General features: G+C 50.5%; 11 protein-coding genes across 16 annotated transcripts in view; 4 read left to right on the top strand and 7 right to left on the bottom strand.

The window, feature by feature from the left end:
* Nucleotides 1-174, bottom strand: part of H257_17174 (hypothetical protein) — a gene marked incomplete at both ends in the record, with an annotated part of 3561 nt that extends 3387 nt beyond the window's left edge. The window contains one exon of the mRNA XM_009845865.1: nucleotides 19-174. Within this exon, the coding sequence (XP_009844167.1) occupies nucleotides 19-174 (156 nt within the window). The remainder of the gene's footprint in view (nucleotides 1-18) is intronic.
* Nucleotides 175-1483: 1309 nt separating this feature from the next.
* Nucleotides 1484-2836, bottom strand: H257_17173 (hypothetical protein; the record flags this gene model as incomplete). Its single annotated transcript, XM_009845864.1, has 1 exon — nucleotides 1484-2836. One exon carries the CDS (start codon nucleotides 2834-2836, stop codon nucleotides 1484-1486), a length of 1353 nt encoding a protein of 450 aa, XP_009844166.1.
* A 441-nt stretch (nucleotides 2837-3277) lies between these two features.
* H257_17172 (hypothetical protein) lies at nucleotides 3278-6157 on the top strand. 3 transcript variants are annotated; one of them, XM_009845861.1, is made up of 6 exons: nucleotides 3278-3360; nucleotides 3421-4296; nucleotides 4575-4790; nucleotides 5216-5342; nucleotides 5396-5668; nucleotides 5816-6157. In XM_009845861.1, the coding sequence occupies exons 1-6, from the start codon at nucleotides 3316-3318 to the stop codon at nucleotides 5971-5973; spliced, it is 1695 nt and encodes a 564-aa protein (XP_009844163.1). In that variant the 5' UTR covers nucleotides 3278-3315; the 3' UTR covers nucleotides 5974-6157. The 3 variants fall into 3 exon arrangements, with proteins under 3 accessions (XP_009844163.1, XP_009844165.1, XP_009844164.1); XM_009845863.1 differs by having other exon boundaries at nucleotides 5216-5668; XM_009845862.1 differs by lacking the exon at nucleotides 5816-6157 and having other exon boundaries at nucleotides 5396-5765.
* Nucleotides 6158-6230: 73 nt separating this feature from the next.
* On the top strand, nucleotides 6231-8948 carry H257_17171 (hypothetical protein). The gene is made up of 2 exons (XM_009845860.1): nucleotides 6231-8124; nucleotides 8479-8948. Exons 1-2 carry the CDS (start codon nucleotides 6283-6285, stop codon nucleotides 8752-8754), a joined length of 2118 nt encoding a protein of 705 aa, XP_009844162.1. The 5' UTR covers nucleotides 6231-6282; the 3' UTR covers nucleotides 8755-8948.
* A 1055-nt stretch (nucleotides 8949-10003) lies between these two features.
* H257_17170 (hypothetical protein) lies at nucleotides 10004-12115 on the bottom strand. Its single transcript, XM_009845859.1, has 10 exons — nucleotides 11936-12115; nucleotides 11685-11859; nucleotides 11565-11589; nucleotides 11377-11516; nucleotides 10901-11077; nucleotides 10767-10860; nucleotides 10630-10715; nucleotides 10481-10549; nucleotides 10281-10403; nucleotides 10004-10234 (listed from the first exon to the last, which is right to left on the bottom strand). The coding sequence occupies exons 1-10, from the start codon at nucleotides 12076-12078 to the stop codon at nucleotides 10160-10162; spliced, it is 1107 nt and encodes a 368-aa protein (XP_009844161.1). The 5' UTR covers nucleotides 12079-12115; the 3' UTR covers nucleotides 10004-10159.
* A 972-nt stretch (nucleotides 12116-13087) lies between these two features.
* Nucleotides 13088-13343, bottom strand: H257_17169 (hypothetical protein; the record flags this gene model as incomplete). The annotated part of the gene is made up of 2 exons (XM_009845858.1): nucleotides 13088-13128; nucleotides 13178-13343. 2 exons carry the CDS (start codon nucleotides 13341-13343, stop codon nucleotides 13088-13090), a joined length of 207 nt encoding a protein of 68 aa, XP_009844160.1.
* A 390-nt stretch (nucleotides 13344-13733) lies between these two features.
* On the bottom strand, nucleotides 13734-15200 carry H257_17168 (hypothetical protein). Of its 3 annotated transcripts, none has more exons than XM_009845856.1 (7): nucleotides 15182-15200; nucleotides 14915-15128; nucleotides 14715-14857; nucleotides 14562-14639; nucleotides 14332-14500; nucleotides 14128-14249; nucleotides 13734-14068 (listed from the first exon to the last, which is right to left on the bottom strand). In XM_009845856.1, the coding sequence occupies exons 1-7, from the start codon at nucleotides 15182-15184 to the stop codon at nucleotides 13940-13942; spliced, it is 858 nt and encodes a 285-aa protein (XP_009844158.1). In that variant the 5' UTR covers nucleotides 15185-15200; the 3' UTR covers nucleotides 13734-13939. The 3 variants fall into 3 exon arrangements, with proteins under 3 accessions (XP_009844158.1, XP_009844159.1, XP_009844157.1); XM_009845855.1 differs by having other exon boundaries at nucleotides 13759-14068; nucleotides 14128-14252; nucleotides 15182-15198; XM_009845857.1 differs by having other exon boundaries at nucleotides 13735-14068; nucleotides 14128-14500.
* An 81-nt stretch (nucleotides 15201-15281) lies between these two features.
* On the bottom strand, nucleotides 15282-16207 carry H257_17167 (hypothetical protein). The gene is made up of 2 exons (XM_009845854.1): nucleotides 15692-16207; nucleotides 15282-15621 (listed from the first exon to the last, which is right to left on the bottom strand). Exons 1-2 carry the CDS (start codon nucleotides 16175-16177, stop codon nucleotides 15313-15315), a joined length of 795 nt encoding a protein of 264 aa, XP_009844156.1. The 5' UTR covers nucleotides 16178-16207; the 3' UTR covers nucleotides 15282-15312.
* Nucleotides 16208-16321: 114 nt separating this feature from the next.
* On the top strand, nucleotides 16322-17494 carry H257_17166 (hypothetical protein). Its single transcript, XM_009845853.1, has 2 exons — nucleotides 16322-16929; nucleotides 16980-17494. Exons 1-2 carry the CDS (start codon nucleotides 16342-16344, stop codon nucleotides 17397-17399), a joined length of 1008 nt encoding a protein of 335 aa, XP_009844155.1. The 5' UTR covers nucleotides 16322-16341; the 3' UTR covers nucleotides 17400-17494.
* Nucleotides 17495-19380: 1886 nt separating this feature from the next.
* H257_17165 lies at nucleotides 19381-20503 on the top strand. Of its 2 annotated transcripts, XM_009845852.1 has the most exons (6): nucleotides 19381-19576; nucleotides 19630-19654; nucleotides 19716-19832; nucleotides 19887-20044; nucleotides 20099-20170; nucleotides 20225-20503. In XM_009845852.1, exons 1-6 carry the CDS (start codon nucleotides 19411-19413, stop codon nucleotides 20416-20418), a joined length of 732 nt encoding a protein of 243 aa, XP_009844154.1. In that variant the 5' UTR covers nucleotides 19381-19410; the 3' UTR covers nucleotides 20419-20503. The 2 variants fall into 2 exon arrangements, with proteins under 2 accessions (XP_009844154.1, XP_009844153.1); XM_009845851.1 differs by having other exon boundaries at nucleotides 19887-20170.
* An 84-nt stretch (nucleotides 20504-20587) lies between these two features.
* Nucleotides 20588-22440, bottom strand: H257_17164 (hypothetical protein). The gene is made up of 4 exons (XM_009845850.1): nucleotides 21954-22440; nucleotides 21286-21905; nucleotides 20977-21206; nucleotides 20588-20921 (listed from the first exon to the last, which is right to left on the bottom strand). Exons 1-4 carry the CDS (start codon nucleotides 22418-22420, stop codon nucleotides 20679-20681), a joined length of 1560 nt encoding a protein of 519 aa, XP_009844152.1. The 5' UTR covers nucleotides 22421-22440; the 3' UTR covers nucleotides 20588-20678.
* Nucleotides 22441-22899: the final 459 nt, after the last annotated feature.

The raw sequence follows: 22899 nt of genomic DNA, 5'->3' as shown, positions 1-22899 counted from the left end.
TGCAGCGTCCTTTCCGACGCAGCTGGGCCCAGGGGGCGCTGTGAACACCCCTGGAACGCCCAGGACGCTAACGTGTGTTGGGGTCACGATGGCGTTCACGTTGGTGCCCGCAACAGCGGCCATGAACGAGGCCATCACGTAGAAGAGGATCGCGATGAGAAGGAAGGCGGCCATGATGTAGGAGCAGCGAGTTCTCTGTTTGAAAATGGAGAAAGTTGGCCAGGCGTGACATTTTACAGTATTGGCTAACAGTGCAACGTAAAGTGCGTTGACGACTTGGAGTTTGTATGTGCAAGTAAGCTCATGTACTGTATATACCAGCAATGAATGCAGCTCGATGTAAAGCGACGGGGAACTGGGACGAGCTCTCGTGTCCATGTGATGTGCGTTGGAGACTTGTTGGTGGGCGGCTAGTGTGTTGTGTTTGGGCACAATGGGTTCTCGTTTTGCGCATAACGTTATGGATATGAACCACAGCTGTGTCAGAGTGTCTGTCGTACATCATGTTGACCGTTTCACAATCCAGCCAATTGAAGCACTGCAGATATTAGTAACCATGGTGCTTCAAGTATCCATCCACGTACGAATTTGATGTTCATGATCTACGCACATGTGCCTGACATTGAACCCCAAACTAATTCAAGCTACAAATCCACTCCACTAAACATGAAGAAACACATGAATCAAAAGCCCCTTAATCCATGCAGCAGCGCATTGACTTAGGACGACCATCGTCAATCATGCAGTACAGTGTCGTCTACTTCTCGCAAGAATGACCAATGCTTGACATGGCGCTGCTTTTTGATATTTTAGGACGGAACGAAAGAGTATCATAATATCACCACGTTGGAGAGGGTGGGAGAAATTGTGGCAATTCTATCGACTCTTCTAGGAGGCGCTATGAAGCGATATTGGCCACGAGAAGCAAAATTAGTTAGAAGTGCATGTACTTCTGTACAATTATTATGAAAATTAGATAATGGTTATTGGACAATGGGCGGAAGCTTGATTCAGCAATACCAAGTGAGTGAAGAAGGCTAAAACTGTCGATATCTGGAATGCACACTTGTGCATATGCATAGTTTTCCATACTTGAGGCGTCTCGTTACTATAAAATACTACCGTACGTCGTACAATGTGTGCTTTCGTACGTAGTCCAATTTGCTAGTGTATTGTGTCTAATTGTGTCTATGCCCACCCCGACAACAATAAACAATCGTCCATCCTTTCCAATAGCTTTAAAAGTACAATCATGATAGCTATGCCCAACTATGACCTGCTGTTAGCTTACATTCCCCTAAAGAGATCTTGGCCTCCTTCCTAACGACGTTCGAACGTGGACGTTGGTGTGTCCTCCACGCAACAACACAACTAAAGTGTACACAAAACAACGCGACTCAATTCAACATCGTACGTCACGGATGGTCGTGGCACGGAGAAAAGAGTCGCGTTGGAGTTGGCACGGGGAAGTTCAAGGCAGTCATCACGACCATCTTGAGTTGTCCGTGACGTCGCTGTCGACAGAGGATGACCTTCGGGGGCTGCTGGCGTTGGAAGACTCACTACCCCACCCCCTCTTGCCATGGCTGACGTTGCTTCCGATAGACGAAGATCGTCGGGGGCTGCTGGTGTTGGAAGACTCACTACCCCACCCCCTCTGGGCATTACTGACGTCGCTTCCGACAGACGAAGATCGTCGGGGGCTGCTGGTGTTGGAAGACTCACTACCCCACCCCCTCTGGCCATCGCTGCTGACGTCGCTGCCGACGGAGGATGACCTTCGCGGGCTGCTGGTGTTCGAAGACACACTACCCCACCCCCTTTGATCTTCAGAGCTGCCGACGGTTTCAACGGTGGCAACGTCGCTGCAGACTGACGACGATCGTCGGGGACTGCTGATGTTGGACGAAATGCTGCCACATCCCCGCTGATCTTCGTAGCTGCCGATGGCGTCAAGGCAGGGGATCTTTTCGCGAGGCGTTAGCACGAGGGCGTCGTTCCCCTCCCCGTCCCGAGCATCCCATTCTGTTATGCTGTCCATGGGGGCCATGCCATTGCGCCACGTGTTAGGGACGTCAAGCCACGGCACTGGGACATTGCCTGTGGGGGTTGCCGCCATGTGATACATGTCAGCAGCATGTCCATCCCCAGGGGGTGACGAAGTGGTTTGATTTTGACGCCACTTGGCAACGCCGCACCCCATCAGCCCCACACCACACACCACTACCCCCACAACCACCCACGACCAAATGGGCTTGGGACGAGCTTTTGTTGGGGATGGGATCACCGTGGAACGCAAGTACGTTGGACTTTTCGTTGTGCGGATCTCTTCAGTTGTTCGAAGAGGGGTCGTCGATGGAGGTGGCGATGTGACTCCAACACTCAAGGTCGTTCGTGGAGAGGTTGACTGCAACGGTGACGTCGTTGGTCCTTTGGTGGTCGGGGCAGCAGGTCTCGTCGTGTGGGGTGGCATTGAAGTGGTCGACATCGGCAAAGGTGGTCGAGTCGTTGCTGCGGCCATCGTGGGCGTCGCGCGTGGGGCTGCTGGCGACTTCACCGACACACAGCCCATGACAAGAGGGGTCGTGTTCGGGAGGGCCTGGCACGTCGAGCCGAACTCAAGACGTGGCTGGGGACCAGGACAAGCGCCCACGCCGGCGAGTGCAGCGTCCTTTCCGACGCAGCTGGGCCCAGGGGGCGCTGTGAACACCCCTGGAACGCCCAGGACGCTAACGTGTGTTGGGGTCACGATGGCGTTCACGTTGGTGCCCGCAACAGCGGCCATGAACGAGGCCATCACGTAGAAGAGGATCGCGATGAGAAGGAAGGCGGCCATGATGTAGGAGCAGCGAGTTCTCTGTTTGAAAATGGAGAAAGTTGGCCAGGCGTGACATTTTACAGTATTGGCTAACAGTGCAACGTAAAGTGTGTTGACGACTTGGAGTTTGTATGTGCAAGTAAGCACTTTTACATGCATGCAATCAGGGGGGCGGGAGAAGTGGGACGGACTTTCGTGTCCAATGTGTCATGTGTTGGAAGCTCCTTACGAAGCTGATTGTGTGTTGTGCTGGGGCACAATGGGTTCACGTATATGTATATGTGCGTGCGTGCTATTGGCGGCATCAGTCACATGGACCGTTTCATAATCCAGCCAATTAGATCATTGTAGTAGTTCTGTAGTAGTACTATATTTGGTTGGGAATATTACATTTAACGTCTGGACATTTGTCACTAGTATTACTAAATCATGCGTTAGTACTACTTTTTGCATGGGAGTCGACGGGTTTGATAGGTTGAAGAGAACAACAAGCAGACATGACCAAAGGCAAACCGTTTAGCGGCAAGCTCAAGAAGCAACAGGTGAGTCCATGGCACCGCCACAGCCTCTGGATTCCTCATGACATCATCAACCTACTCTAGCTCCAAGCGAAACGGGAGAAGAAGGCGCAAAAGGAGCTGCATGCAGAAGCCAAGTACAACGCCGAGCGCGACGCGCTTGCGGGCCTCGCGTCATCCGCGCCGCCACAACCCGTCGGGCCTCCACCGATCGAATACATGTCGACAGACGTGGGTTTTTCAGGGGATTTGCGGACGATCTTTGCAAAGGAGCCGCAGGCGGCGATTGACGCGCGCAAGAAGGACGCCACGCGCGCGTTGGCGGACGACCGCGGCAACTCGCAGTCGATTTATGCATATGGACTGACAGACGTGCGGAACCAGCCTCCGATTCCCCTCCGACCCCATTGGTCCAAGCACACGAGTCCGGACGAGTTGGCGATGGCCGAAGAAGACGCGTTCCGCGAGTGGCTTCTGCAGTTGCATCAGACGTGCGTCGAGCGGCGCCAACAAGCCGCCCCTACCGCCCCCTCTATATGCAGCATTCCAGACAGCGGCGTGAACGCATGGGAGATCAACTCGTACGAGCGAAACCTGCAAGTGTGGCGGCAACTGTGGCGCGTGATTGAGAAGGCCAACGTGCTCGTACACCTCGCCGACTCGCGCTGTCCGCTGCTGCATCTCAGCCACCGACTGATTCAGCACATTCAGGACGACCATCCGACCAAGCGCGTGCTAATCTTGCTCACTAAGTGCGACTTTGTGGCGCCAGAACGCGTGGACCTGTGGGTCAAGTACATCCGAGACCTGTACAACGTGCCCGTGCTCACGTACAGCCGGGATCGGGTGGACGAGAGCAACACCGTTTTGTTGACTACGATCGGACGGCTGAGTGAAGATACGAGCTACAAGAAAGGAAGAGACGAAGACTTGAACGCGGGCACGCTCATGGTCGGCCTCGTACGTCCATATGAACATGCACGGGAACGACTGTTGTGGTTATGTGAATGCCATTGTTTCATGGTGCAAGATGAAGTGGTCTTGAGAGAGAGGGGGGGTATGGATGATTGCTGCGGAAGCTGTGGTGTAGCGACCGTGACTGTGTGGCGGTGGCGGAGATATATATATTCCCACCCGGTTCTGTCGACGGCCTAATGTGTGCATATATATATATATATGCGACGACATTAAGCGCGTGTACTGTATTCTGCGATAGTGAATCTGGATGTACGTACTAGGTGGGGGAGCCAAACGTGGGCAAAAGCTCGTTTCTGAACGGCATGTTTGGCAAGAAACTCGTGTCCGTGTCGGCCACCCCCGGCCACACGAAGCACTTCCAGACGCACTTTTTCGATCGGCCAGAGATGTTAGGACGAGACGACATTTCAAAAGTGTGCTTTTGCGACTGCCCCGGCGTGGTGTTTCCGCGCTTTGGGATTCCCCTGGCGTTGCAGGTATGTAACTATATATATATATATATATATATATATATATATATACTATAGTAAATATGTATACTATAGCAAATATATATACTATACAATAGTAAATATATATACTATACTATAATAAATATATATATATACATGGTATATATGTTCTGCTGGTATATATATATATATATATATACATGGTATATATGTTCTGCTGGTATATATATATATATATATATACATGGTATATATGTACTGCTTGTATATATGTATATATATATATACATGGTATATATGTACTGCTTTTATATATGTATATATATATTATTTTTATATATATGAGATTTGTGGAATGTGTGGGTTGATTGTGTTATTTTTATCTGTTTTTGTTCGATGAACATTATTATATGATGGAGCGCACTTTGATGCATGGTTATTTTGACCAGATCTTGTTTGGGAGCTACCCGATCGCACAAACGCGGGAACCGTACTCGGCCATCCGATTCATTGCCGAGAATGCCACGCCCACGCTTCAGCATGTCTACAAGCTGCGCAAGGTCGACGAAGATGATGGTAATGGAGACGATGAACATGATGGAGGCGATGAATATGATGGATTGATGTAGACTGGTCGCCATTCACCGTGTCGGAAGCGTATGCGGCCCAGCGAGGGTTCCACTCCAAGGGCGGCAAGTTGGACGTGTTTCGCGCCGCCAACTTGTTGCTGCGAGACACGCTGAATGGGAAGAAGGTGATTTTGAGCTTTCCGCCGCCGCTGGAAGGTGCCGCGACGGTGGTGGGCAAAGGAGACGAGGAGCATGCTGACAAGGCGGAAGGGGGGGCGGTCATGACGACAGATCAAGTGGCGGCACTGCTAGGAGACATGGACATGCAGCAGGGTAAGCAGATCTATGAAATGACCGAGAAGTAGTAGTCTAACGGTAGACGCTAATGCGAAAAGTGTGCATTATGCTGAGTGTTGCAAGGGGGTGCGATGTCCATGACATGTAAAGTTCCGGTGGGGTTTATGTTCATGCTGGTTGTAGTTCTCATGCGTCGTGATGGCGACGTTAAGGGTGGAGGAAGAAATCTCTTCGATTGCAATGCCTCAATGCACGTCGCAACACGTACCATCGCCGCGTCTCCAGGAATAGCGCAGTTGCACGCTAATCCATCAACTTTGTACTGGGATCATTACCAGTGAACAATGACGCACTCATGCGATACGGGTACGGTATGGTTATCCCCGAAGTCTATGTCGAGTTAAGCTTGACAGCATTGGGCCCCTTCATGCGTTGAAGGGCGAAGCCGCCCTGCCGCCATCCTGTTGCGTATCCTGCGTATCCTTTGCACGAAGCTCGAAATCGTATGATACAGTATGATTGGCTAAAATAAACGAAATGATGTTCATTTTATCCAATCCGCTTGGCTTACTTGAAGGTGCATTCCAGGGAGGAGTGGTGGAAAATGGTCCAATCACGCCCCATTCCTGGGTTCATTTGGGGCAAGGAACATGGCGGAAGAAGGTCCGGGTGCTGGCGATGCCGCCGCCGCCGTGCACGGCCGAGTGACAGGATTGATCGTCCCACCACCAGAGATCCGCGCTGTGGTGGACAAGACGGCGCAGTTCGTGGCAAGGAATGGACGCAGCTTTGAGCGCAAGATCGCAGGCGAGGTCATCTCGGCCAAGTTTAGTTTCCTGCGGGCGTCCGACCCGTACAACGCGTACTACGAACATAAGGTGGCCGAGTTCGAAGCCCAGACTGCCGAGCCAGTAGCTCCAGCTCCTGCCAAGGACACGGAGGAAGGGGCGTCCCAAGGTGACACGAAGGACGCAGCATCAGTCGAGAAGGCTGCAGAGCCCGACGACACGACGACGACAACCGCCATCGAAGAAGGCGTCGTGGCCAAGAAGCCCGTGGAGGCCGTGGTGAGCAAGAGTTTGAAGAACCTCAAGGACAAGAACACCAACTTGGATGCGCCACCCGCCGACGAGCAGTTCAAGCAGAAACACCCGACGCTGACGCCTCTGGACCAGGAGATCATGTACATGACTGCGCAGTACACGGCCGTGAGCGGGAAGCCGTTCTTGTCTGGGCTGGCGACGCGGGAGCAGCGCAACCCTCAGTTTGACTTTCTCAAGCCGACGCATCCGTTGTTTGCGTACTTTACGTTCCTCGTGGAGAGTTATGCCAAGATTCTGACGGCCAAGGCACACCACGCGAAAAACAAAACAGGTCTTAACGTGTCCAACCCGTTGATGGATGCTCTCGAGGCGGGCGTCAATCGCATGCACGTGCTGGACCGATGTGTGCACAAACACGAGTGGATGCGGCGGGAAGAAGAGGCGCAGCGGCGCGAGGCCATGGAGACCGATGTGGATAAGATCGCGTATCTGCAGATCGACTGGCATGACTTTGTGGTGGTGGAAACCATCACGTTTGACGTGGACGACGCGACCGGCGCCGGCGATCCGTTGCCATACCTGGAAAACGATCCAGCATCTACTTCATCTCATCAAGCTGATGCGTTGAACCAAGACGATATGGACATGGACGTGGAGGACGAGGAGCGGCCGGCGGAACTCAAGGTTGTGGAAGACTATGTGCCCCGGGGGGCGGCCACCACGGCGCCGTCCGTACACATCACGTCTGTGGACGGCCAGACGATTCACTCGGAGCAAGCTAATGAACACATGCGCATCCTCCTGCAAGCGCCCAAGTACCGCGAAGAAAAGGCGCGCCACCTGCAGAAGGTGCAAGACACGCCATTCGCCCCAGGGTCTGCCATCGCCGACAACTTCAAGCGGTTCGCCACCAAGCGATCCGACATCTTCACGTCCTCCGCCGACGACGAGGCCAGGCTCGTGCATGCGACGCAGCACCCCGCGCCCCCCCCGCCGCCGCAGGACGACGACGACGGACAGCACCAGTACCTCCCCGTCCAAACGCAGGCCAGAGGCAATAATCCACCCCCTGTCGCATACCACATCCCCCCGTCTCAGAAACCCCCGCCGCCGCGTCTGCCGCCCCCCGCAGGCTTTGCGCCCCCGCCACCTCCACCGCCGCCACAGCCAGCACCAGCACAAGGTGTGGTGGCTCAGGCACCCCCGAGAGCGCATCCGCTGCTGCCGCCGCATTTGGGCGTGCCGATGCCGGTGGGGATGGCGGGCATGGGCATGCCGCTTGTGAGTGGGATGGTGATTCCGCTGCCGACAGCCGTCCCGCCGCCGCCGCCGTCCCAACCTGCCCCGACGGCGGACGGATCGACCTCCGAAACGCAACCGCCCGCCAAGCGGCAGCGTGTAGACGGAGTGATCTTGCTGCCAGAAGATGAATGGGCGGCCCAGCGACCGGTATGTTGTGCTTTGTGTGAAAAATATGGAGGATGATGGTGATGTTTGCCATGTACATATTGTCGTTGTACCCAAAATGTGGACTACTTTTGCGCTGAATCGTCAAATCGATCGATTCTTTGTAGTACTGAATGTTGTATGTACAAAGGTGGGTTGCTTGGAATAATCACACTAATTATTGCAACCACACACTAATTCGACGTTTCCTGCAACCATCTGATTGGCTCAATCCTTCTGCGTCGATGATTCTTGTGTACATTTACTTATTTGGTTGTGTGGATTCATTCAGTATTCTCCACGAGTCGCTCCAGTTTAGACACACACCACAATATGATGGGGCTTGTATCATTTCAGGGCCCAGTGCGACTATGTGTGACGGTGCCGTACGAGCCAGACAACTCGCAGTGGAAGCTGGCGGGGCAGACGCTCATTCTTGATGTGGATATCCTGACTCTGGTTCGAGATGTCAAGACCCGCGTGTATGAAGCCACAGGGATGCCCGTCGCCAAGCAGCAGATCAAGGCGCCTGTCGTCGGCTTTCTCAAAGACTCGCTCACGTGTGCACATTACAACTTTGACGACGACGTTGTGATGGAGCTCAGCGCGCGCCAGCGCGGGGGCCGCCGTTAACATGTACTAGTTACAGTACCTACTAGTGTACCGCCTAGTAAAGGTCACTCAATCTCGACTCTCGATGCTTCATATCGACGACACTAATCTAAACACGAAAACACCACACACTATTTACTGCTTGGTTGGCCGCCTCGTTCAAAGTAGTTATCTCTTTTGCGCGGTGTATGGTATCGACGTTAATAATATATTAACCCCTGTTGTTAACGTTAGTTGGAACTTATTACCTGTAAGATGTCGCTTTCACCCAAATTAGGACCTCAGGGTCAATTCGCAAATAGTAATACTAGTACAGTACTCTGTTCCGATTCATTTGTCAGGTACGACTTTGAATTGGTTCAATTGTTATTAATAGTAGTACTACTAACGTTAATACTCTGTTCCGAAACATTTGTCAGGTGCGCCTTTGAATTGGTTCAATTATTGTTGTAAATTTGATTACTTCATGGGGTGAGAGCTCCTCTTTGATCGCTGCTTCACAATTATTTTAGGGAGAGTAAACTATTCCTTGTTCCAGAGATATTCGTTTCCGCGTACGCCGCGTCGAGGTCTGAACCAAGCCAGCCACCCGCCAGACTATTAAAATGCGCCAGCTTTGCATACACTAAGCCTCCAATACTCTTATATACACTGCTTAACCGTCGAATACTCTTATATGTACAGCTAGCTAGGTGTTAGTAGTCTTGTGTCGTGGTGTCAAGTCAAAGCCCCTGTTGTCTCGTACAGGGCCATGTCAAGGTGCAACCCTCGCGGCCTGTACATCTACTACTTGTATATATCTATAAGTCATGTATTATTGTAGTCAATACCGCATCTCTCTCATAGAGCAGCCTCCATTCACCGAGTTCGGTGTGTATAAACCGTTAAGATTTAATATAATTATTATCTCGTAGGTATTTTGAAATATCACATACAAAGATCAAGTCAATATTACTAGTATGCCACACACCCAAATTGTGTCTAGTATATATACTATAAATACATAGTACCAGTATATAAGGTTACTGTACTCCACACGCCCCAAACGTCTGGCGTTGTTTCTGCATGATATCCACGGCGGCTGCTTTACCAACTGCATCGTGATCACGGCGACAAATATTGTCACCATCGTCTCTATTGGCCTAACGTTATCGCAGATAAGTATATCTGTCACCATCGTCTCTATTGGCCTAACGTTATCGCAGATAAGTATATCTGTCACCATCGTCTCTATTGGCCTAACGTTATCGCATTGATTGTCGTGCTGGTGTATCTTGTGCAGGCGGAACCAATATTATTATTATTCACGACTACACACACACCCCACGTGAAGTCTACAGCCTTGGCACAACCAAGCATTCAGGTTCAACAGTGTCACATGTCCTCAAGGTGGGTGCGATGCTGTCCATTCATTCAGATATATCGCTTAGGCCAGCACGGGTGGGAACATGCGTTGGTCGATGGCATCTTGCACGAGCGCCCGCACTTGATCCAGTTGCACCTGCCATCATACTATGAGAATGGGAATGTGTGTAAACAGATCTTACGGAAGGATACGTATACTCAAAGCCAGTGGTTTCGATCTTGGTCCCGTCCACGTACAAGTGGTTGTGGCCCAGTAGTTCCTTGTCCATGTACGGCGTCAGCGGCGTGTTGGTCACGCCGTGGGCCTAATATATTTCATTCGTATCAGCCTTTCGACAATATATATATATATCGCCAAATGGCCACGATAGAAGGGACGTACGTGGCACAGATCAGACCACGGCTTCATGTGCTTTTCATTGGCAGTGTCCACGACATCGTCCAGTCGCAACTAAAAATGTCGTAGTATTAGGTCGTACATGTCCAAATGGCCACGAAAACGACAACCAACGACCATTGGGTAGTTAATACCTTGGCCAGATTGGACACCAACACGCCCACAAACCCCGTCTCGACGCCGAACAAGGCCTCGACCAACTGGTTGATCGAGCGTTGACCTAATACATACATACTAGTATCTACTAGTTGTCGTATCTACTAGTACGTACTAGTATCCGACTTGTCGGCCAGGTTGTACACTTCGTGGGGGGCTCCAACTCGAGCCACATGCCACAGAGCCTTGCATACGTCCAGCACGTGCACCTAGTTACATCATCATCTCATCCTCGTTCCATATCCTTACAGTGTTGACACGCATTTCCCCATCCCACAGCAGCTTCATCTTCTCGCCCAGCGCAGAGTACGCGGCGGCGCACACCAGTCGCGGCATGAGACCGCCGACGTCCCCCGACCCATACACTGTCGCAGGTCGGACAAACACGACGTGGAGGTCGTCCAGAGCGCGCAACTCTTCCTCTGCCTGATCCAAGCATCATGTCAGAGGCCTTGAAGATGCATATATACTGTACAATATGTGATATGTATATATATATATACTATGTGATACATATATATATATATATACTCGAAGTATATGTTTTATATAAATATAAACTACGCTATATATAAATATATAATGTGTGATATATATAAATATATAATATTTGATATATATATATATATATATAATACAAAATATTATACTATGTGATATGTTTATATATATATATTATATACAATGCATGGAGTGACAAGAGATTGTTACAGATGGCGTCGTACCTGGAGCTTGTACTTGGCCTGGAGGGTCCACGGGTCCAGCTTGGCGCGCTCGTCGGCTGGCGATTTCGTTTGAGACTTGTATACGTAGGCGGTGGACACTTCCACAAAGGTCTTCACGTGCATGTCCCGGGCTTTCCTGGCTAAGGAATTGTAGGAACAAACACATGGCATGGAGGATGGAGAAGTACCGCATTTCACGGCCAAGTCGCGGCACTATGGAGGCATGCATGAGCAAGAGCGTGGGGGAGACAGAAGAGACGCAGATGGATGGGAGGTTATGGATGCCTAAGGGAGTGGGGCCGTTCTACCTTGGAGCTGTAGACGGACTCGGCTTGGCCGCACTTGGTTTCGCCCGCCAAGTTGAATACATAGTCGTAGGGCCCGGTGTCCGCTTTGAACGCGCGATCTACATGCGCATCCCGGGTCAAGTCGGCTTGCACGTACTCGACAATGTCGGAAGCAAACGCTGCCTTGTGCCGTTCACTGTCATGATGATGTCAACAACTCAATGCGGTAGGAAGACGCAGGATGACGCATGGAGGACTGTCGTCGTTCGTACCTAAAGTACGAGATCTCGGGCATGGACTTGTCCGCGACACGGATATAGCTGCAGAGGTCATTGTCCACACAGTATTTGACGAAGTTTCGCCCGATCATGCCCACGCCGCCAAGCACCAGGATGCGCGGCAAGCTTGTCGCCATGATGCGATCCAAGGGTGGCGTCAAAGTATGATATGAGAAGGCACAGTTTATGGTGATACCCCCCATTCCCTGAAAACATAGGGGGTCTAGAGAAAATGATACGTCCAAGTAACTGATAATTACTACTAACGTTAGTAGTAATTATTATATACTTCTAGTAATTAATAGTACGTACTCATGGATAAGAATAACTACACTACGGTAATCCAATCTTGGATTTTGAATCTTACTGTTAAGTCCAGGAGTACAGTAGAAAGTACAGTAGTATGATTTTTTTGTAACGTAAAATGCCACTTTAAGACGTATATGTATTTAAGATGTATGACAACGAACCAATCATGGAGCGTTCTTAAGTGAATGCACCAATCAGAGAGGAAGCCTCTATTTATTGATACATTGTAGTACTGTATACAAAAACGAGTATTAAAGCATACGTCTTAAATAAGCACACTATTTTATAGAGGTTTCGTGTTTTTGATGACTTGACATTTGTGTTCAAATGCCTGCAATTCAACTCATGTTGATAATAACGTTAGGCATATTTTCCTGAAAGTACTGTCCATTTTCGGAATTGGCGAAAAAAGTGGTAAAAACTGATACTACGTACTTAAGTACTAACTACGTAGTACAAGTATACAAGTAAGAAAAGTAAGTACATATGGTCATCGATTTAATTATAAGTTGAGGACATTTGAGCAAGCCAAAAACCTGACGATGATGATGTGATTCACATCATCACCTTCACATCATGTGAAGGTCGCGGACATGAAACAGCTCTCCAGATGGTTCCACCACATCATTCCAAAGCCCAGTAGACCACGATCAAGTTGGGCAAGCGCATGCGATACCTGGCGTCGCCCGAGTGGAAGGCGGGTATGTCGACTATAAACCGCCACTGGTCAAGACCATGACAAATAGTCCGCGCCAAATCTCTCATCGTCACGAGTTCGATCCCGCCGTACTCACGGAACGCTACGACGAGCGTTACGTGCGAGTGCGACCCCTTGCTCTATCTCCACAACACGCGCATCGTGCGTTGCTTGATGACCCCTAAGCAACGGTGGATGAGTTTGTCTGCAAGATGTTCGACAGATCGTACCGCTTTTGACGATATTTCCAAGCAATAACACACGTTCTTGGGTCTGGTGTGCCCGTTTGACCTGCATGTCCTCGACGTCCTTCCTGGCTTTCGCTTTGAGATCGTTGATTGTGTGCTTGGGTCGCTTGAGTTCTTGGGTTTCCCATCGAAGCAGGTCGGCCGCCATCGGCCATGCGTTCCACCCCCTTTTGCCCTTCTCGCAGCTTTCTGTGCAGATCCACCATCGTCACTTGGAACTTCTTGGCATCGTACTCGTTCTTCTGGACACGATCCAATAGGTACTGACTGGCTTGCTGCAATTCGTGAAACTTGTCCGATGAACCGAAGCACAACTACGACAAATATGATGTTAGTCATTTGGCACGACGACTACGACAACCAAGGAGGAACCCACGCCTGTCTTAACGATCGGCTCAATGCCAGCCACCCTTCCATTGGTGGCCATCCTTGGTGCTACAGCTACCTCATCCAAGAGGGTGTGTGCTACTTGACCCTTTAATAGGGACAAACCGATTATGTTGGGCTGAAATCCTCAGACCGCAATTTACGAACCCATTTGACAATACAACTTTAATAGCATTACGTAGTCTTTATCTGGACGATTCCAGTGTACATGACCAAGTGTGCGACAAGAGTTGCTGTATCACAGGTAGTCTGACGACATTCGAAACCAACGTGTTTCGAGTGACTTTCAGATCCTACGAATGGCTACTTACTACCAACTGCTTTGAGGACGGTCATGCGACAGCGTTTGCTGGAGGTTCAGGCGACGGATTGGACACCGTGCAGCGCTTTGATGGCCTTGGCCACGTCACGCAGCACACGGGACTGCATGCATACTTCCTTGTCTGTGGTCGCCTGTTCCAAGGCAGCCGTGGCCGCCGCCAGTTTCTATGACCAATCATCAAACACCGAAGATGAAAGGTACACTGAAGGAGGTTGTGGTTTACATGGTAGAGGGCACGCAGCGCATAGTTGGCGGCGGCGGAGGTCGATGTGACGTCAACGGGGGTGGTGGTAGTAGCCAAGTCGGCGGAATTTCGTAGCTCGGCCTTCGCTTGTGAAGCGGCCACTGCTACCGTTGGGGATGAGAGGCTGGTTGCGGTGATAGAGCTGATCATCCAAGGAGGATGGGTGGTGGTGGAAGTGTCTACCAGGCTGGACTGCTGCGGCGGCTACGAACGACGTGCCTGGTTGGGTGGTCATGATGGTGGTGATGGAGGACTCGTCGTGGGAGGGTTGGTCGATGTCGATGTCGGCGGCATGTTGCTCTGCCGCTTGCTCTTCGGTGATGGCATACTGGTTGCATGTGACACAAAAAAGCTAAAGCGATCGAGTTAGACATAACAAGTCCCCCTTGGATGGCAGTCTTTCGACGACGTACTTGACCAGTGTCACGATTTCGCACAAATGGAGTGCCGCAATCTGGCCTTGGGCAGACTGAACCCATCAACGTCCAACCCTAATGCCACGTCATCATGAAGGAGTCGGAAGGATGGCTGAGGACGATGAGATTGCACACTGAGTATGAGCGTACCTGCAACATTTTCTCCCCAAGTTTGCTGCTGGTGGCATCGCGACGCTTCTTGCGCGCTGCATATACGGCGGCCTGATCCTCTTGCGGTGTCTGGTCGGCCACGAATGATGCTGCTGGTGGCGGCGGTGGAGGGTGAGGAGTTGCTATTGCGAAATGTGGACGAGTGAGCGACGGGAGTTGGGACGACGATAGAAAAGGACCTTGAGGTGCGCTCGAAGTTGGCGTCGCAGCGCTCGTTTCTGCAGGCTCTTCGGTGGAATACCACTTGTCGCACTTGACACACAACAGTTTGGTCTTGTCCTTTCGGGAACACATCAGTGGTGTGCAGCAGTCCAGTTCTGGGCAGTTGGTAGCGAGGAGCGTCCATCCAGCCAACATCTTCTCTGCCAGGCGGTTGCTCGTCGTGTCGTCGCTCTATCGCGCTGGCATTAGACAAGGCCACGTCACATCAAGCTGTTCAGCTGTACCATCTTGGTTGTGCTTGGTGCAAACTCTCACTGGTGGCATGTTTGCAGTTAGTTATCCGGATGCTTCCGTTGTTATCCGTATATCCCCGTTGAGGAGACGTTATCAGGAAAATGCAATTGTCATTAGATTATTAGCAACATAATTTGGGCTTGGGAGCGCAAAGTTTCTTGACCCCTCGCAGGACAAGGTCGCTGGCCTTGAGAAACACGACGCTAGACACGACAAGGAAGGCAAAGTTGACCCAGAAACGAGCGCGGTCTTCGCCGCTGAGCTCCTTGGTGCCGCCAAAAAAGCCCATGGCGACGGCGGGGTTCATTTCCGGGAGCAGCACGAGCCATACAAATGCCATCACGTGAAGCACAACTCGGATGAGGATGTGGTCGAAGCCGTAGAAGAACGCGGTGACAATAGCTGTTTGCTGCAGGCGGGACGACACCGTCTAGACACAAAGAGAAGCATGAGAGGACAGTAAGGTTGGGATCAGAGAGAGATGGAAGGAACTACTGTACCTCGTTCATGGCAAAGTAGAGTTTCTCGACCACGAGCTCCATGTACTGACGATCCTTTGGAGGAGACGTGGCAATTGCGTGGTGGAATTCATTGATGATGTAAGACGACCCAAAGTACATGCCGAGGTAAACGACCCATGCAACCGAGAAGCTTGCCTTGCCCTGGAGGACCTTGATGGCCGTCGTGGCCATGCACACGCTCGTGTTGGTGTACTTGTCCAGGAGGTAGGCAAACATAAGGGCCAGTGGCGCGCAAACGAAACTCATATACTTTCCTTTGGGGAACGGGAAAAAGCAAATCGTCACGGTGGCCGTCACCCCGAAGAGTGCTCCAAGGAGAAATCGAATCGTCGGGAGAACGAACAGCGACTTGAACGCGCGCTTGACCCATGCTGACAAAGATGATCCTTCCTTCGACGCTAACAAGTCCTTAGACACTGACGCAGGGATGGCGGTATTGTGGAGGGGCGGCAGTGTGCTGGACATGGCGACTGGACAATGATAATGGAGAGATTTCGAAAAGCTCTACCGTTATTGCAAGATCTTCCATCGATTGGCCAATCGTCGCTTATCCGGATAACCTTGGAATGAAATCCGGAAAATGAGGAAAGACTCGCGACCTTTCGTCACTTTTGGTTTCTTGAGGGAGCATGCGGTACCTCATTGTAGCCACGGCGATTGCTGCGGCGGCTGCGCAGACGACCAATGTAGAATCCACATACGTGGAGCAAGTGCTGAATGCGCGTGGCGGCGGTGCCATCAAGTATGCGGGCGGCAACCTCAACATCGACTCCCTCTTGCAGTCGTACCCTGAGTGCCAATCATGCAGCGTCAGCACTCCATGTGCCCATCGCAACCTCCTCGGCACGGGCACATGCATCGGATCGTCGTCTCGTCAAGTGGACGGCGTGAAAACGAGCTACTGCCTCGACTTTGACGTGTGTTGCGGTGGGAACTGTCGCAACAGCCGCCGTCCTACCAAGAAGTGCTCGTTCCAGGGCAACGAAATCAAAACGTCGTTGGGGAACGCCAACTTCAACAGCGCCAGAAGCATGCTCGCGTACATTCAAGTGGACTTGTTGGACACTATACCAATTGCGCAAGTGTCCAATCTCATCACGTCCGTCGCCGACGAAAGCACCCTGTCCGCTCGATGCTCGAGCAGCTGCAACGGGTGGAGCTGGCAAGGCCAGCTGTTGTCAGGATCCTGCCCGAGTTCGTGTGCGTGTGACCTTCTGGTGTGTTGAGCTGTTTTTATGAGATAGTTGTCTGACCAAAGTCTTCGTAGCCATTGCCTACGTTTGTAGCTGGCAATCTCTTCGAATGCGAACTCAAAGTGCCCAACGCCGACAGCTTTTTCTCGTCTGGTGACAAAAAGTTGACCCAAGACGCCAACCTTGGAGCCATCCAAGGCAAAGTCGTGTGCCCCAAAGGCTATACGTGCAGCAAACCAGACACTTGTGTGTCGTATGAGACATTTGAAACAGTGAAAGCGTCGACAGTGGTCCCAACCGTGGCTCCCGCCATAATCAACGCGCCCAGTGGGGCTGCCACGTCATCAAATTCCAAGTCCGGTTCTGTGGTGGCCATCGCTGTGGGGGCCAGTGTGGTGGGGCTCCTCGCCATTGGCGGCGCAGTCTTCTGCTTTATGCGCAAGAAGAAGTCGACTGATGATGACTACCATGCTATGTCTGAAGGAACGTTGTAAAATGTGAATGTGGAAACACTGGCAAGTCAAAACGCCAATCTCTCGTTGAGACATCAATCGAGCTAATTTCCGTAATACATGTATGAAACGCATAACTTCTTCATCGCATGTGTGGGACCTTGTCAAATGATGTATTGGACACGCCTTCATCAAGTGTTTCGGCAATGGCTTATATACTAACTAACGTTTCCAACATTTAGCAATTTTCACAGCAACGACACCAATGTCCACCACCCACTTACTTCGAGTAAACCTTCTGTACATGAATACATCAAAGTGCATATTGAAAGCACGTCGCTTCTTAACGTTATACTTCGAGTATACCGTTATACTTCGAAGCAGTGGGGTATGTTTTCAGTGGTTCACTATAAATATGAATTCGTTGGCAATCTCCGTGGAGAACTCTGGAGTACTTATATTCATGGTGATTCGAAACTGCAGAATCGAATGATCGAATCGATTAAAGAAACGCCTGAGCCAATCAAATCACGTCATGTCGAATTTATGCCAATCCAAACGTTTGCCCCTCTGCATTGGGGCAAAACCCCATATATACTAATCGTTGTATATTATAGTGTGTACAAGGTTAACAAATAAATAGGATCAAATCGATTCAAAAACTATTTGGTGAAATGACTCTCAAGTCCAAATTTGGGTTAACTGTAAATGCACAATAACGTTACACGATAAGGTCCGATATAGCTGGTATTATTATAGAATAAGTACATACACTAACGTTACGAGCACTTCGTAGCAGTACTCGTAGTCCTAGGAGTACTTCTAGTGACACTGTTAGTTCTGAAATACTAGGTCACTGCATACAGGCCTCGTCCGGGAGCTGGATAGCCTACGGCCTACCTGCCGCTACCCGACAAGACGAAAATACATACTAGTATCATTCGGTGAAGTGAGAAGCTTAGATCCGCGTTCTCGTGCGGCCGCGCTTGCGCAGACGGCCCCCCGGGCGCTCGGGGCCAACGTAAGGCTTGGTCACTGCTTTAGGTTTCATCCCACCACTACATTCAATTTCATCCAAATGTCATCCACGCTATAATTCAACAATTATATTAACTGTAAGGGCGTGTCTGGATGCCATTAAAAATGGTATAATTTGGCCGTTTTTCCAAGAAAAGTTGCCAAAATCGAAGAAACAAATCGGTTCAACATTTTATGGAGGTTCGTGTACAGGTTGACTGTGAAGTCTTGCACTTCAATCAGAAGTCGAATGATTCTTGCTGGCATCCAAACAACTTCGTGGATACTTCATTTCTTCTTTTTTCATGGGATATGAGACTTTGGGAACGGTTTATGGCATTAGGGTGCGTCTGGTAACATTTCAAAAATAATACTACGTAGTACTATTAATAGTATTCCATTTTCTCGCAAAATGGGATTAACCAAAATGCCATTTTCAAAATGAAGGTAAAAGGTCCATTTCGTAATAAGGTGTTTTGGATCTCTGCAACGAGTAAATCCCACGTGGAATTGTGGGATTTGGGTTAAAACTCTTCAAGCAAGACATGTTTCACTGTCAATTTTGATCAGATTTGTTGAATTCGGCCCCAAAATGGCGTTTTGGGCCTGAATATTGCAATATTTCCGGTTACCAGACGCACCCTAAACTGTTTTGGCGAATCTGCAAAATTTTCCCAAAGTCTCATTTTCCATGAAAAAGGGAGAATTGAAGTATCCACGAATTTGTTTGGATGCCAGTTGAATTTTGGAAAATTTGTTCGACTTCAGATTGTGAAGTACTATCCTTCTGTCAACGTGAACACAAACTTCCATAAAATGTTGGACCGATTTGAATTTGATGCCATTAAATATGGCATAATTTTTTATCTTTGGTGGCATCCAGAAAAATGGAATAATATTTCGATTTTGTGACGAATTCTCGAAAAATGGAATAATATTTCGATTTTGGCAAAATTACCTCTTTGGGTTCTCCCATGTTGGCATACAGTATTCTTATCCGGATAATCAATCGTAGAAGTTCGGATTGGATCACGACATGGCGAGTGCCGCAGGAATCGAGATGCAAGAACTCCGAAAGGGCGGCGATCCCGACCGCACGAGTAGCACCACCACCGTCGATGAGGAAGAAGGCCTCGTGTCGTCCGCTGTTCACATGAACGACGAGGAGTATGCCACTCCCACCGACCCTTGCCGATGTTTCTGTACGTGACTGACTGCTCGCATGCTTTACCACAACTCATGTTCATGTTCGTAGGTTGCTTTGGCTTTCGCAAGATTGGGTACACTTACTTGATTCCGTTCTAGCTGGAGCGCCTGCTTCATGCGCATGTTGTCCATTAGGCAGAGCTACGTTGTGCGCGAACGAGCCCCGTTCATCCTCGTGGGACCACACTGGATCGGTGTGCTCGTGACGCTATCTCTCATCGTGGTGTCCACCGTGCTGTTCATCGGCCAGCAGTACGCTGTTCTTCACTTCCTATCCCATGTTGCATATTCACACGACGTGGCTAGATGCCGCGGACTCGATGCTTGGTACACGTGTCTGTCCGTGTTTATGTGCATCGCCACGACGTACTTCCTCTTCAAGACAACCTGCACGGACCCAGGCATTGTACCCCGGGGCACGCTGCACACAGACCCAGCCCTCATCTCTCGATGCAGTTACTGCGGTGTGGACTTGAGACCATTGTCGACAACTAGGATGATTCAACTCCGAACTATAGACATTTGCGATGTCCACCAGAGTCGCCACACAGAGCACTGCGACGACTGCGGCGTGTGCATTGAGAAATATGGTACCCCCATATATACTACGATCACACGGAAGGGAATCTTACTAGTAATACTAGACCACCATTGCCCATGGATGGGCAAATGCATCGGGAAGGCCAACATGAAGTGGTTCCAGCTGTTCAATCTGGCGTGGGTGCTCTACTTGGTCTTTGTGCTCGTCGTGACCATGCAAAACGCCAGCGCGCACGCTGATTTGCTCGTCAAAGCTGGCAATCACTTTATCAACCACGTCCAAGGCTCCAGTCGATAAGCTACTACTACTAGTAGTACTAGTACTACTCATACTTCGAAGTATTTCGTTCTCCACCTCGGAAGGGTTTAGTATGATTGTGGCGTGATTTGTATTTCACGTACTAGTACGTACAACTACTATTAATAGTACTATTCCATACTAGTACTAGTACGTACTACTAGTACTCCTCCATTCTAGTACAAGTCATTTCCGTAGAGTTCACATGTCGATATGCACGTTCTTACCGTTATGAAGAAGTTCTAGATTACAACGTAGTACTAGACGACTGTGGTTCCTGTGAGCACCAGTCCAGTAGCGACGATGCCAGTAGCCACTCCAAACACTCCGATGACGACGGCAATACCTCGTCGCAGGGCCGAGTCGTGGGGGCAGAGGCGGAGGTAGCACAGCACAGGGAACACGTAGCAGATGAGCGTCACGCAGCTAGCGCCAGTCAACGAGAACGTGATTTGGATGCCAGGCATGGCGGTCGCGACGGCCACGACCACGAGCAGCAGCACCTACACTAGGCCATCCGTCACCAATTCTAAACCAAAGCAGCATGCGACAACGTACAAGGGACTCTGCAGCTTGGATAGACCGCGGCAAGGTCTTGGACTCAGAGCCCACCAATTGCAGCGCAAACGACTCCACGAGCATCCTGAACGGATGAAAGAGCAGGGGAAATGAAAACAGGATGGTCACGAGCACCGCCAGCCGCGGCACGTCCATCACTCGGTCATGTTCCAAGTTGAGTAAGATGTTGCCTTGGACGTGATTGCCGTACAACGCCATCGCATGCGTGCCTACATCAGCATACGTATCATGAATATATATATATATATCCACATTGTCACACATAGACATGTCGACGATTATACTTACCAAACACTGCATACATGCCAATGCAAAACAGCGACATGGTGTAGATCACAACGCGCATCCACATAAGGCCTGGTGGTCCCGTCTTCGCTTTCGACGGCAACGGGCCAAGCACGAAAAGAAGCTGTGACGGTGTCGCATGCTGGAGGGTCGCAAACAGCGGAATCACGTTCAAGTGACTGACAAACGCATAGTTAAACACAGACACGATGTGCGCGACCTTGAGCGGCAGGTTATCAAAGGAAGGAGGTCGTACGACAGTTGAGTCATTGTTGTTGGCAGCTGAAGAAGCCCGAGAGGAGGCGGAGAAGGACGATGCGCGACACGTCACGGCGACCACCAAGTACATGGATGCTACAAATCCAACGTAGCTCGAGAAGCGAAGCGCTGTGATCTTCTTGAGAAGGGTCAGTGGGTAGATTCCTGCGATAAAGAGCGGCAGCACGATGGATGTGGGGTGGTATGACGTGTTGTCGAGGCCGACTAGGTGGACCAGAAAAGGACTCAAGTCGGCGACAATCTCAATGCACCCGACGCACGCGCCCAAGATGGCAAAGATCGTGGTCGCAGACACGACCTTGGAGAAGACAGAGCCAAAGGCGACTTCGGCGAGGCCGTTGAATCTACGGAAGGATGATGAGAGGTGGTGTGATGGGAAACGACGTGCGTACGTGAAAACGTTCGTGGCGATGTGGACTCGAACGAGCAGCTCGGCTGTGTACCCCATGGCGAGACCCACGAGAACGAGGCACGTCACCACGACACTCACGGGGGCACACGTGAACGTGAATGGAATGCTCAACAGCCCCGCGCCAACCACCGACATGAACAGCGTCATGAACGTCATGAGGACGGCAATGGGCACAGAAGATGCGGCTGTGGATGAAATGCCACGATGCGATGGAGACAGGCTGTGTTGATGCCTCGGAGAGTGGAGATGAATCGACGTGATGATCGGTACCCCACGCTCGCACTCGCAATCGCATTCGCAGTTGCACAAGGTGCTCTGCTGGGACGGTGGAGGAACAAGGATCTTGATGCTGCTTTGCTTGGCTTGATGCAACGCATCATACGATCCTCGTTGTTCGGTCGTCGGCGGTGGCAGAAGGCTGCGACGTTCGCCCTCCGTCGTTGCCATTGAGGTGTATTCTGTTGTTGTGGTCAAAGGACGCGCAATGCACTACAATCTTATCCGGACATTGAACCGAATTAGCCGGATAAAACGGCCATAAGAAAATTACAGCGCACTGGTCACTGGTGTGAAATGCCATCATGCCAGTTAGATGCAAAGGGGAACAAGCGAGATACACCCATGAAGCTGCATAGCTTGCAATGGCGAATGAGGTGACTGTTTACACGTCTTCAACGCTGCCCATAGCTTAACAGTGCTCTATATCCAATGAGGTTGTGCGTAGTACCGTACGTTTGGGCGAACCGTCTCCCAAATTTCATAGCTTCTTCACACCACGAATGACACTGTTCCATGCCAATATCGTGAAGGGCTACAAGCAGCTACGACCAATTTGAGCATGCACAGCCGTCGATGGATGCTCCTGAGCGCTCCATGTCACGGCTGTCACGCTCAAGCGCTTGGTTGGACCTCTCATGTGTGTAGAC

This window comes from Aphanomyces astaci (assembly GCF_000520075.1).
Source record: "Aphanomyces astaci strain APO3 unplaced genomic scaffold supercont1.99, whole genome shotgun sequence".
Taxonomy (NCBI): Eukaryota; Oomycota; class Saprolegniomycetes; order Saprolegniales; family Verrucalvaceae; genus Aphanomyces; species Aphanomyces astaci.
The sequence above is the reverse complement of the archived record's forward strand: the minus strand, read 5'-3'. Positions and strand labels throughout refer to the sequence as shown.

Coding starts and splice junctions, on each gene's coding strand:
- H257_17167 (XM_009845854.1), bottom strand. CDS start 16,177: ATGTCCAGCACACTGCCGCCCCTCCACAATACCGCCATCCCTGCGTCA. Junction 15,622..15,691: donor TCTACTTTGCCATGAACGAG/GTACAGTAGTTC, acceptor CTTTGTGTCTAG/ACGGTGTCGTCCCGCCTGCA.
- H257_17164 (XM_009845850.1), bottom strand. CDS start 22,420: ATGGCAACGACGGAGGGCGAACGTCGCAGCCTTCTGCCACCGCCGACG. Junction 21,906..21,953: donor ATCGCCACGAACGTTTTCAC/GTACGCACGTCG, acceptor ATCCTTCCGTAG/ATTCAACGGCCTCGCCGAAG. Junction 21,207..21,285: donor TGGCATGTATGCAGTGTTTG/GTAAGTATAATC, acceptor ATGCTGATGTAG/GCACGCATGCGATGGCGTTG.
- H257_17168 (XM_009845855.1), bottom strand. Junction 14,858..14,914: donor AACTTCGAGCGCACCTCAAG/GTCCTTTTCTAT, acceptor ATTTCGCAATAG/CAACTCCTCACCCTCCACCG. Junction 14,253..14,331: donor CGCCGCAGCAGTCCAGCCTG/GTAGACACTTCC, acceptor CCCCAACGGTAG/CAGTGGCCGCTTCACAAGCG.
- H257_17165 (XM_009845851.1), top strand. CDS start 19,411: ATGGCGAGTGCCGCAGGAATCGAGATGCAAGAACTCCGAAAGGGCGGC. Junction 19,655..19,715: donor TTTGGCTTTCGCAAGATTGG/GTACACTTACTT, acceptor GTTGTCCATTAG/GCAGAGCTACGTTGTGCGCG. Junction 20,171..20,224: donor CGTGTGCATTGAGAAATATG/GTACCCCCATAT, acceptor TAGTAATACTAG/ACCACCATTGCCCATGGATG.
- H257_17171 (XM_009845860.1), top strand. CDS start 6,283: ATGGCGGAAGAAGGTCCGGGTGCTGGCGATGCCGCCGCCGCCGTGCAC. Junction 8,125..8,478: donor AATGGGCGGCCCAGCGACCG/GTATGTTGTGCT, acceptor GTATCATTTCAG/GGCCCAGTGCGACTATGTGT.
- H257_17172 (XM_009845861.1), top strand. CDS start 3,316: ATGACCAAAGGCAAACCGTTTAGCGGCAAGCTCAAGAAGCAACAG. Junction 3,361..3,420: donor GCAAGCTCAAGAAGCAACAG/GTGAGTCCATGG, acceptor AACCTACTCTAG/CTCCAAGCGAAACGGGAGAA. Junction 5,343..5,395: donor CAAGGTCGACGAAGATGATG/GTAATGGAGACG, acceptor GGATTGATGTAG/ACTGGTCGCCATTCACCGTG.
- H257_17170 (XM_009845859.1), bottom strand. CDS start 12,078: ATGGCGACAAGCTTGCCGCGCATCCTGGTGCTTGGCGGCGTGGGCATG. Junction 11,860..11,935: donor CCCGAGATCTCGTACTTTAG/GTACGAACGACG, acceptor TCATCATGACAG/TGAACGGCACAAGGCAGCGT. Junction 11,590..11,684: donor AGTCCGTCTACAGCTCCAAG/GTAGAACGGCCC, acceptor ATGCCTCCATAG/TGCCGCGACTTGGCCGTGAA.
- H257_17166 (XM_009845853.1), top strand. CDS start 16,342: ATGCGGTACCTCATTGTAGCCACGGCGATTGCTGCGGCGGCTGCGCAG. Junction 16,930..16,979: donor CGTGTGCGTGTGACCTTCTG/GTGTGTTGAGCT, acceptor AAGTCTTCGTAG/CCATTGCCTACGTTTGTAGC.